The following is a 12,499-nucleotide window of genomic DNA, read 5'->3' as shown; positions in this document are numbered from 1 at the left end:
CAGTTTCAATGATAATTCCATACCTTCAGAGCATCCAGAATAATTTGTGTCTATGAGAGTATTGCAGTGTTTTAATGCATAAACGTGCGTAGCTGTGCTAATTGACATTAACAGAGTAGAATATCTCCGGGTTTGTTTTGTTTCTGTAGAAAATGTGGGATACACGAGGAAAACTGAAGTGTGTATGTTATAAGGCAGCGATTGGGTGCTAGATGTGGAGGGAGAGGTGGTGATCAGGATGTAGATGGTTGACAAGGAGGAACAAGCGGGATGATGGTTGGTGGACTTTAAAAGTGGGTAATTTAATTACTTTAAAATAAGATTTTCACAATTTATTGAATAAACAAATCTCTGCTCTAAGTGTTTTTAATTTTATCAGTGTAAATCAGTGTAACATGATCATATCTATCAGAAAGGAGGTCCATCAGGGGAGGAAAGAAGGACAGAGGGACTTAGATCTGAAGAGGGGAGATGTAGGATTTGTCTTAGAACGCCTGAGAAGCACGAAGGCAAATTCCACGTTTTCTGTTCTGTAACAATTTGTTTTTGTGTTACATAAAGCTTCCAACCAGCAACTTCCAGTCAAAGTAAAAATAAGCGCCTGCGGTACAGTCCCATCGCATCACTAGCGCATAACGCAGCTACTAGTTGATCATGTGACTTTATTTAGACTTTTCCTGGCGGCTAGTTGGTGGATTCTGCCCCACATGACCGACTCCCACTAGCTGACGCGGAAGTGGCTGCAGCGCCGTGTGGAGGCCTCTACTTACCCGCACGCGAAACCGTAGCCAGTGCGCGGGCTCTGCTTTCTGACGCATATTACCGAATTCTGCTTTATCACGTTTATTCGGGAGCCTGAGCTCCGTGACCTATAGTTTATATGTCGTGCGTTCACTTGGAGGCCACCGACGGGAGCGGGCGCTTCGCTCTGCCTAATGGGGAGACCATGATAGGAAGAGGACCCTTCTTGGGTGTAAGTAGCTGGGCCCCCTTCTGATAAAGGGAGACAAGTAGGAGTTCGTTATAGTATGCATAACAGGTGGAAGCATATCCTGAGGCAGGAGTGAGAACCGCCAAAAGGCATGTTGTGACATGACAAGACTCACCACCTTGGCGTTTAATCTGTCCAGCTCGCTATGTGAAGAGAGCTGAGGCAGGAACAAGAAGGGTTCCCTGGTGACCAGAAGCTGCTCCCTCCTTTGTTTCAGGGCTGTCCATAACAAGTAAATTAAAAGCAAAAGCACATACACTATTCATGTGTCAGGTGTGGACTAGGGGTGAACTAAACATTGCTTTTCCTAGTGACATATCCTCCCTGGCAACCCTTCTCCCACTTTCTTCTACTTCAATGGCAGGCGTTTGGTATCTAGACTGCCACTAAAAAGTTGGCAGGTAAAAGCGGTCTCTCTGGTGGTTTCATGTTTTACCCCAATTTATTGTATAAGAGTTATTTGTAGTCTGTAAGCTTGTTTGAGCAGGGCCCTCCTCACCTGTTGTCTCTCTTAGTCAATTTGTTATGTTACATACTACTTATGTCCTGTCTACCCATTGTACAACGCTATGGAATTTGATGGCGCTATATAAAACAATAAATAATAATACTTGTTCTTTGCCGGTTTAGTGATTTTTAGGTGTGGAGTATAAATTATTTTGAAATACTGAATCCCGAGGCGTGGCGTCTTTCAGCGGAGCACTAAATAGAGTTTCTAGCACCTGAGGCAGGGTTTGCGCTACATTGATAACCACTTCTGGAAGGGGGTACAGGGGCAATGCCACCCCATGATTCCAGCGCCCCTTACCTTGCAGTGCCTGCCTTACTTCTCCACTGAAGTTACTACCTTGTCTTTTAGCAGATGATTGTATTCATGGTTTTTTTTCCCCTTGAAATCTGTTTATTTCCTTAAGAAAGGGAAGTTCAAAAAATGCTTTGAGCATATTGTAAACTATTATCTGCATGCTAGCAATGTCTGTAACCTTATTCTCACTGTGGTTCTTAAGATGTTTATGTTATCTTACACAAGTGAAATGCTACATTATAGCAAAATATTTTCTTGTGTGGTTGAAAACCAATAAAAGACTCAAAAAACCCTGGCCAGTGCCCTTCGATAAGTGAAACAATACATATTCACCAGTAGTGAATTCTCAGATACTTGGTAGTTCCATCAGGGGTGGACCCCTTTTTCATAACCATGGGCACCAGTTGTAGATGAGAAAGTGGACAGATGGAGGCTCTTCAAAGGATACAATCACTTCTTATTAGCTATGGAGCAATATACAGAGGTGACAAGCAGGACACACGTAATGCATTTCTACTCTATAGTAAAAGAAAAATATTAGGTGTTTGGTGTTGATTTACTAAATAGTGAATTGTACGTTGATGTGAGGTAAGTCCTTGTTTTATCTCCCCTGGCTTCTGCAAGAGTCAGCCTTCCAAATGTATAGTTGCCTAATTTCTTTTCATTAGCAGTTGGGGATTTGGGATCATTGTTTGGAATTACCGGTATATAACTGCTATGATGTGGCTACACCCTAAGTCAAAGGTGAAATTGGGATATGCAGAAGAGAATATTTTTCTTGCCATTGCTTCATTGAAATGCTTACACGTTTCATTGTAAGATTTATTATTGACACAGCCTGAGTTACACTCTGCTGGGCAAGGTTATTATTGTTGGTGGTTTTTGTTCTGCTAATTCTATTAGACTCATTTTGTTGAATGCCAGACCTATATAGGTGAAGGATAATACAATTGCTGTGGCTAGCTAACTTAACGCAGCCTTTGCAGCCAGAGTTCATACGTGTCGGACATTGATGAATTGTGGACAAGAAACCTAATACGGGAATTTCAACACCCATAACCCCTGTAGACCATGTAAAATTAGGTTCTGTTGGCCAAAGAGGAATCAAAACACAGCAAACAAAATTGTATAATCGTTCATCTAGATGGATATTTTTACTGGAAGACTAAAGTCAGGAACAGATATAACGTATTATACTTTGTGAAGCAAGTCCAAACTAAACAATTCACCTTTTAGCATACTTAATCTCAAAGGCAACAATTGTATGTTATATAAAATTAACAGACATATTGCAAAAACCAAGATGGTCGGTTATTACTTTATTTTTTGCAAACATGAAGGGTTGTTGCCACAAGGATTTGTGGGTGCTTTGACTAAGGACGTGTGCCGTTACCATTATTATTGTGATGTGTGTATTAAGGCAAATTGGCCTACAGTAGATTGAGCTTTTATTAAAATATTTCTCTGGTGGCACTGAATCTTATATCCATTATCATTTTTTTCTTTGAGTATCATACATATATTCTAAACATCAAAAACATTTTTAGTGGCTAAAACAAAGCAGTTACAGTAATCAATTATTTGTAACAATTTCTTTGACTATTTGATCTTGACGCATTTCTCTTGAGTCACAGATGTGAAAGGACCCTAAGCCCACTTAATAATGAATTAAAAGACTAAACTTTTGATGTGATGCCTTTTGGTGAAAATAACATCAGTTATTCTGTTTAATTTTATGTAGTTGGTGTTCCAGTTACAATGCAAATATAAATCAAGGTACAAATCAATTGTATATGACATGAAATTTTAGTAGATCTAACGCAAATACCATGTACCAAATCAATCAAATACGATGCACTAATCCCAAGCACAATGCTCCTTGTCCTGCGCTCCCTGAAGATGACGTTACTAAGGGCCGTGTTGGCTTTGGTGAGCTTTCTCAGGGTAAAAACCACTAACGTGGTAGAACTTTTGTGAATTCTTTCTAAACCCACCCCCTTGTTTTGAGAATCTTCTCCAAGCTTAGCTGAATCGCCAGATTTAGTACGGACTTGGTGTTGAACAATAGCGAAACTGCAAAATACATGAGGCAGATTTGGCTTCTGTGTACTTGACCTTACTCAGTTTTTAATAATTACTTCGGGCATGAGGCACAGATCCCTCGTAACGGCATATTTCTTTCCATATAACGAAGGGACACATTAAGGAAATTCTTCCATACCCATGCTGATGGGTAAAGCCTGCGAAATATGTACTGTTCATATTAAAATATGTATGGCACCCTCATTTCATGGTTCCTGGTGCTATCTGTGTAGGTTGTTATTGAAATAGATGTGACGTATGATAGCTCATAGTACAATGAAAGGTTATTGAACAGCTGAAAGTGAAGTGTTAAGGATTCTGAAACCAAGGAAGTAAACTGACCTTTTAAAACGTATCACCATGTGCAGCAAACATAAGGTTATATGTCAGCGTGTAATTTTATTTTCTGCAGTGTAAACCTTTTCAAACTTTTGGGAATTTGATTGAAATTTGATTTATCTTATTTTGCCAGAAAAGAAATGTTCCTTGAATATTTTTTTTCAAACCCCTTGGAGTAGATTTGCCACTTAAAACAGCATCAGAAATGTTTTCATGTTTAACAGTCAAATGTTTCTAAATTGCATTTTTTAGCCCCTCTGGCTTAATCAGATAAGACGTCATTGAGCTAATTTTTGTTGTTTTTGGAAAGTCTAAACAGGGCTTAATTGTCTCTTGTCTATTGTCTCTAGGTTTCAGATAAAAGAGTATCCAGAAGCCATGCTGTACTTGAAGTGGTTGATAACAGGCTAAGAATTAAACCAGTAAGTACTAAGTTTAATCAAATTACTTGAGGCAAATTCTGAGCTACCGTTTTTTTTGTTTGTTTATACTTTAGCTATAAATAAAACATGCCGATACCACCACACAAGCGTTTCACATGATTCCTGTGCTTTTATATGGAATTTTCAGGGGTAGAGGTCCTAGGAGTTATTCGTAGTTGGGATCCTACTAATACAATTGCAAGTACTGCACCTCGGACGGTTTGTGTATTTTATAAAATGTTCACCAAGACTTATACAGCGCATTGTCGGTTACTTAGTAGAATAAGAGAATTGTCTGTCCCACCATGAGCATCATACTGTAGGTTTTTTATTTCCATCTGTGTACCATTAGTACCAAACTCTGTCAATGAATGATCCACATGACCAACTTGCCCCTATTGCAAGTGTTTTCTATTAAACACAGCTAATGTTTGAAGTGAATAAGATTATAAAGTACCCTTCAAGAATATACATTCCAGAGGTTAGGCTGGTTGAAAAACTATATCTCAGTGCAGCATCAGTCCAGGGCTTGACAAACATCAGGCGCCAGGTTGTCATGGCAACAAGAAATCACTTCCTTGCGCTACCTTAGTCCCAGCAGTGTGCTAGGGAGCAGAAGAGCCGCTGGACCTGCCCTCGGCAAACAAAGACAGAGGTACAAAAATATGTTACTATGTGTGTGTGGAAACCACCACAATGAGTGTAATGCGGGAAGGGGTTTTTATAGGCTATTGGCTAGACACCTGACTAGGCAATGATCAAGTCTTTGAGGTCACGTTGCATCTTTTTCTATATTGGTCCAATCTGTAAGCTCGTTTGAGCAGGGCCCTACTTACCTTTGGTTTCGATAAGTTATGCACTACTTGTTATGTTCTGTTTACCAATTTATAGCGCTACAGAATATGTTAGTGCTCTATAAATCAACAAATAATAAAAATAAAATGTATTAACTTTAACTCCAGGCTTCAGTAACAAATAGGAAAGCATGCAATTTATGATAATTCTATATTATATGCCTGGTGGTTGTAGCTTTGTCACTCATGTTTCTCATTACCGTATGCTCTTGTTTGTATTCCTTCATGTGGATTTTATTTTTAATTCTGATTTTCTTTTAAAATAGAGCACAGATGACCTCTGTAGTGGGGGGGATTATTTGAAGGTTTGCTAAAGGCATATATTGAAGAATACATCCTAAATCAGAATATAATTAGAAGAAATCAGGTTTTCTGAAAGACAGGTCTTGTTAAACAAACCTTATAGCATTTTATGAAGAAGTCAGTAAAAACATAGATTGTTTTTTAAATTGGACTTTGCTAAGGCATTTCATAGGACTCCACACACAAATTCACACACAAATTGTCAGCAATAGGCTTAAGGGCAAATGTATTTAACTGGATTGGAAATTGGTAAATTCTCAAACTGTCTGTCCTGGGTCCTCTTCTTTTTTTCTGTTTACTCTATTAACGATCTCCCATAATGCATTAAAAGCTATGTCTCAGCATTTGCCGATGACACAAAATTAGGTAGGGTCATTATGGCAAAAATAATAACAATGCAACATATACTTTAAATGGTATCTTCCTGGGAAAAACTATTAAAGAGAAATATTTAGGAATAATCGAGGACAAAGCACTAAGCAACAACATACAATGCCAGTAATAAGCGTCAAAGGTATTGGGCATGATATTGGCATGTATAAAACGGGGTATGGATTCATGGGTGAAATCATGTTGCCTATTTATAAGTCCATGGTAAGACCTTGCCTTAATTATGCAGTCCAATAACGGGCACCAGTCCTTAAAGGACATTATGGAACTTGAAAAGGTGCAAAGGAGGGCCACTAAATTAACAAATGGAGTGGAAGATCAAAACTATGAAGATAGACTGAAAATGTGGCATCTATACACTACACATCTTAGAGGGGATATTATACCATTGTATAAATGTGTGCAGGGCCAATAAAAAGCGCTCTTCAGTGACCTGTTCATTAACAGACATATACAAAGAACAAGAGGCTACCAAATACAATGGATATCTTGAAAAAGGCTCTGGATTTTTTTATTATCATTATAGAAAAACAAAACATAAAGGGCTATAAATTATTGAATAAACGTTGTTTTAGAGCTTCTTGATCCAAGGAGAAATCTGCAAAGTAGCCTAATTATTATTATTTTTTGTGTTCTTTTGGACAGCAGGAAGCAGGAAGGATAGGTAGAAGGGTTGAACTTGATGGACTTAGGTCCTTTTCCAACCTTATTTACTATGTTACTATGTAGATTTTTGTAGTTGTCTGTAAAACCGACGGTTGGGAACATTTTTGTTTAATACATGTTATGACATCATTTCTCCTATCGTGTTCATTTTTTTTTTTTTACTTCCCAGATCATTACTATTATGGCGAATCTGTTACATTTTCTAAACAAAACACTACAATTCCCTTTTCAGTAAACCAAATAAACATATTTAATGGTGCTTAATGATTTCAAATAAACAATAATGCATATTAGAAACCCACCTTATGTGCGGGAACATCTGCATGATATTTCCTCCATGTGACATTATTGCTGATTGGTTTCTGGAGCATTTATAAGAATCATGTGAAATGCATATTTAAGTATCTACAAAACTGTCTGAAAAACAAAACTGTACAAGGTAATTTGGATAAGTGAATTTTGTTGCGCTACATGATTTGGAAGTGACACTTCCCCTTTAAAGACTCCCAGGCCACAACATAAATATAAAACTCCTCAAGCATCATTATTTAAATCTGTATTGCATCTTTAGTGCAATAATGAACACTTCTTTGTAACCATGTACTCATACTGCAAATCTCATCTCACTTGTGGTTAGCCACTTGCTTTCAGTTAATTTATTTTGTTGTTACAGGAGCACAAAGAAAGCCACAAGTGCTAATGCCTTTCTGTAATACTGTGTCAGGAAATGATCAATACGTTTGAATGGTCAAAGCATGCCAAGCAGTTCTAAAGTGCGATGCATTCTTGGCTAATAGAGAATATCATTAGAGTCTTAAAGGAACACTCTTGTCAGTGTATTTTTTACATAACTGTTCCGTCACACTTAACTTCTCTTGCTTTTTAGAGTGTGACGCACTCTCGCTCTTCTTACCCTTCTGACTTGATGGCCTGTGAGACTGCCGGGTGCCTGTAGGGTTCAGCTTGGTCACTGCCATTAGGGAACAAATCACTTGAATGGGATCACTTGAATTAAAAGTGACACTCCATTTGTTCCGCTTAAACAAGGGCATTTGGAGGACAGTATAAATATGTGGATGTTTTTGCCCCTTTGAGATGGCCATATTGTACCTGTGATGTCTATGATGTGATTAGTTGGAAATAAAGTAAAAAATTAAGAAAGTTTGGGTGGTTTGTTCACTAAATCACTATACTTAAAGTCCATACTCAGTGAGCTTCATCTGCAAGAAGAACCTGATTAGCCAAGTATAATGTAGAGATAAATCAGTTTACTCATTGAAGTGTGTATTTTGCAGGGCCGTCTAAACCCTTCTTGTAGAGAAATTTGCTAGGGATGCGTAATGAGTTCAGAGAGCTCAGACCACAGCTCTTCTAAAAACTCTCCTGCCCAATCTCCTTTTAGCGATTGAACCCCTTTGAGTTGAAGTTTGAGGGAATAACACATTGAAATAAAGTGATCAGTATTGGTGCTTCTCTTTTCAATCTTTAACATAACAACATTAGTCTTGTTGGTAGGGCATAGATGGAAAATAGAGAGGCCATGAAAAAAGATGCTGCAGTTAAGTTGAAAATGAACATGATGTGGGGTGGTATAGGTTGTACATGGGCATCATTGGCTATAGACGCCCTTAATCCCCTCTCAATCTCCACCGAGAGCAACATTTGTATTGAGGTTATTTTAGGTTATCTCTTTGATAGGGTGTGTGTGGGGGGAGGGGGCACATACTGCTTACCATTCTCTAACATAATTCAGTCAGTCAGACAGCTGTTGCCGTAAACATATGACAGACAAGGTCACAAAGGTAGGTATATAATTTATATTTGCGGCCGAGCTCTAACAGGACAGTATTGTCATAATAAAGGAAGACCTGCTGGAGCACAACGAGAGATGATTGTTTCTGCTTGAAACAGTAAATGATAGAAAACTGATTCACTGCTTTGTTGAAAAGCCAATGAAGCGGTTTGTTTAATTAATCCACAGAATTTTGCTGTATTCCCATTTGATTTGTACTTTAGCCTCTTTGGTGTCGTTAATGTGGTGCTCCTCCAGTGACTCATTAATATAGCCCCAGATCTCTTACTTTTTGTTCTTTGACCTAAACTATGACAACCTTTCATCACAGCATAAAGAACAAACTGCTTACTTTACTGCATAATGCGCTATTTCTGTTATTTGTTTATTTTTTCCTTTTTTTTGTGTTATGTTAAGAGTTCTCACTGATGCAGACTGGAAAAAAAGTCTGAGTACATTATGAAGCAGATGAAATACAATATCTTAATCAATTTTGTTCGCATGAATCAGATCAGACTAGTAGTTATTAATATAGTCTGTCCCTTATAAGAGTCAAATTGCTTATATAGCATTTGTGTTTATGGCTGTTATTGAAATAAAGATATTCAGACGGCTGAGTTTACAGTTTATAATCTCCTTAATCGTGATCAATAAATAGTTATTGAAAGTGTCTTGCTGTGATACATTCTATTACTATGTAAGGAGTGCTGCTAAACGTAAAAACTGCAGTACAGGATTATGATATTCTACTGATGTTTTTATTCATGGTCGTATGTATTTTTTTTTTTTTGTTTGTTTTAAATTAAAAACAGAACATCATCCTGACTTAAGCCTTACCTTTATTTTATCCCCTTTTTGGTGGTATACTAATCCCACTTCAGTTCTCTTACGGCACATTTACAACAATATGCTAGTCTCAGTCCATGAAGTTTCCCATTCCTTCCACCTCAGCCACAGCACACCAAACAGACCTACCACATCCAAAGGTGTTCTCCTGCTGCCGAGCGTCTGTAGAGAAAAATGTTTACCTTGGTACTTCCTGCACCACAGACTGCGTGTCTATAGTTTTTGTGTCTATAATTTCTTCCTCCTGTTGCAATCCTAAATGTGTGTTACACCTTTTACGTACTCCTCTGCCTCCTGGCCCTGCCAACCATTTTAAAATTAAGAGTATTTGGCATAACATTCTCCTTCGTGATGCTATTTACGATCAACAATCACCTCCTAAACTTCAATGGTGTCGCTGAAATGCCTTTATAACACTCACCCCAGGACGCGCTGTGACGGCTCCGGGTGATTTTTGCCACTCGCAAGATGGCGGCGCGTAAAAACATTTCAAATACCCAAGGGGTGTCTAATTTTTTAAATTGATGGGGTAAATTGGAGTGGCCGGGTTCATAGATAGGGCATAGGCACAGACTGACCAAAATGGGGGGGTGGAGCGCAAACACCAGATAAACCCATGGGTGGTATCACTGTACTCGGGAGATGTTGCTGAACACCTATTAGGGTGTTGTTTGGTAGTGATGTATACCTGGAGCTGTAAATCCATACCCGAAGCACATTTTTTGTGATAAACCCCCCCCACAAAATAACTGCCACAAAGTTTGACAAAGGGTGGTAGTGGTATTAGTGCATGGAAAGGGTAAGAATACCAGCATTTGAAATACCTTGAGGTGTCTAGTTTTTAAAAATATATGGTTTGATGGGGTAAATTGCACTGGCCGGCTTTAAAGATATCCAGAATAGAACATGGGGCAGAATGACCAGATTTGGAAAAAAATTCGTTTTGAAATAGCATAATGCCCAATAATTTGCATAAAAAAGCAAAAAATATAAAACCATTGGCTATTTCTAAACTCACTACAAATAGTAGAATCTATTTAGCAGATTTTTTCATTAGCTTTTTTGGATGAGTAAATGATTTTCCAAATAAAATTGAGTGTTTTATTGAAAAAATTTTCATATTTTTTTATTATAGGAAATTAGATATGATCAGAAAAATGGTATCTGAAGAAAGCCCTTCTTGTCCTGAAAAAACAATATATAACTTGTGTGGGTTCACTAAATGGAGAAACTATCTAAACACGAGCACCGCAAAAGTGTTAAAACAGCCTCGGTCCCAAAGGGTACAAAAAGGGTAAAAAAAAAAAAAACAAAAAAAAAAAAAACAGCCTGGTCCTTAAGGGGTTAAATTTCACTATAATCCAAATTGTGATGGATAGACGATTGGGTCAGAGCATCTCCAAAACTGCCGTGTGTTCCCGGTCTGCAGGGGTCAGTACCTTTCAAAAGTGGGCCCAGGAAGGAAAGCAGTGAACCGGTGACAGGGTCATGGGCAGCCAAGCTACTGTAGCTCAAATTGCTGAAAAAGTTAATGCTGGTTCTGATAGAAAGGTAGCAGAACACACAGCGCATCGGGGGGGGCACCAGTCAGGGTGCCCATGCTAAATCCTGTGAGCATAAGAACTGGACCACTATGCAATGGAAGAAGGTTGCCTGGTCTGAGGAATCACATTTTCTTTTACATCATGTGGATGGCCGGGTGTGCGTGCGTCACTTACCTGGAGAACGCGTGGCACCAGGATGCATCCGTAGAGGCCCCACCTTGCAACTTATAGTACGTAGAGGATCTGCTGCTAACGCCACCACAGCACACCGCAGAGGTCTTGAGTCCATGCCTCAATGGGTCAGGGCTGTTTTGGTGGCAAAAGCGGGACCTACACAATATTAGGCAGGTGGTTTGAGGGGGTACTGAATACAAATAAGTTGTTTCGGTAATTTTGTGTGCGGAAACTGTACTGAAATACCGTGTTTGGTACAAAATGAACTCTTACTGCAATGTTTGGCGCAGATTAGCACCTAAATGGTTAAAGTGTTAAAATGTCCCTGGTAAAATACTTTGTGTTGTAGGCTTTCGTTTATCAGCTTTTCCTTTTCTAGCCCAACTCCCAGCATATCACATCAAAAAAAATCTAAATTTGAAACTGATGCGTGTCGTTTATATTTAACCCTGCAACCGCCAAAATAAATAAAAGCACCAGGAATATGAGATGTTTCCAAAAGTGGGTCAAATACCTACATTTTGTTTATTTTTTCATTTGCATTGGCTACATGTAGTTTTTTTTTTAATGCAAAATTGTGAAACGTTTGGCTCAATTTTTTTTGTATATAATTATTTCAAAAGAAAGCCCTACTTCTTCTGACACAATACATTATTTGTAGGGGTGCAATAAATGAGTTGGTGGGAAATCACAGTTGAATAGACATAGCAAACGCTTTTGGGAAAACGTAAAATAATGTTGAAGGAGTTAAGGTTTAAGTGTTTACGTAAGGAAAAGGCAGCAGACTATATTGACTGAATGATAATTAACTGCTGTCTTATTCTTTATCCCCCTTGGATTATTAGCACACTTTATGATCCAGTCTCCCAATTCCCTGCTTTTCATATCTTCAAGCCTTTCTGAACACCTCTGCTGGACTAATCTTTTTATCCCATTGCTGTTTATTTGCTACCTTATTGTGCCAATACCTCAATCGCCTGCCTATACGTACCAGGATAAACTCCTGACCCTTTCCTACAAAGCCTTTAACAATATTGCCCCTTTAATAGGTCCACTCTTGTCTTCAAATATCTCCTCACAGTTGAATCCATGACCTTTCTGCTCTGCTGCCCACAATTCTTTATTTCACAGATTAAAGGTGTAATCGAGTGTCCCATACAGTCCCACTAATGAAGAATGCAAATTAATGTAAGTACTTATTACATTGTCACATGACGTGGCCAGCAACATTTTACATGAAATCATTATTCAAGAGAAAAGGTTTGTATGTGAAACTGTTCCAGGAATGGTG

At 38.4% G+C, this 12,499-nt stretch overlaps 1 protein-coding gene across 1 annotated transcript in view; it reads left to right on the top strand.

The window, feature by feature from the left end:
* Positions 1 to 724: 724 nt before the first annotated feature.
* APLF (aprataxin and PNKP like factor) overlaps positions 725 to 12,499 on the top strand; it is a 79,367-nt gene continuing 67,592 nt past the window's right edge. The window contains exons 1-2 of the mRNA XM_053459340.1: positions 725 to 973; positions 4,568 to 4,639. Coding sequence (XP_053315315.1) covers positions 881 to 973; positions 4,568 to 4,639 — 165 coding nt within the window. The 5' untranslated portion in view covers positions 725 to 880. The remainder of the gene's footprint in view (positions 974 to 4,567; positions 4,640 to 12,499) is intronic.

The sequence above is a fragment of the Spea bombifrons genome, chromosome 3 (genome assembly GCF_027358695.1).
Source record: "Spea bombifrons isolate aSpeBom1 chromosome 3, aSpeBom1.2.pri, whole genome shotgun sequence".
In the NCBI taxonomy this organism is placed as follows: domain Eukaryota; kingdom Metazoa; phylum Chordata; class Amphibia; order Anura; family Pelobatidae; genus Spea; species Spea bombifrons.
Note: the sequence above shows the minus strand (reverse complement) of the source record. Positions and strands in the feature narration are given on the sequence as shown.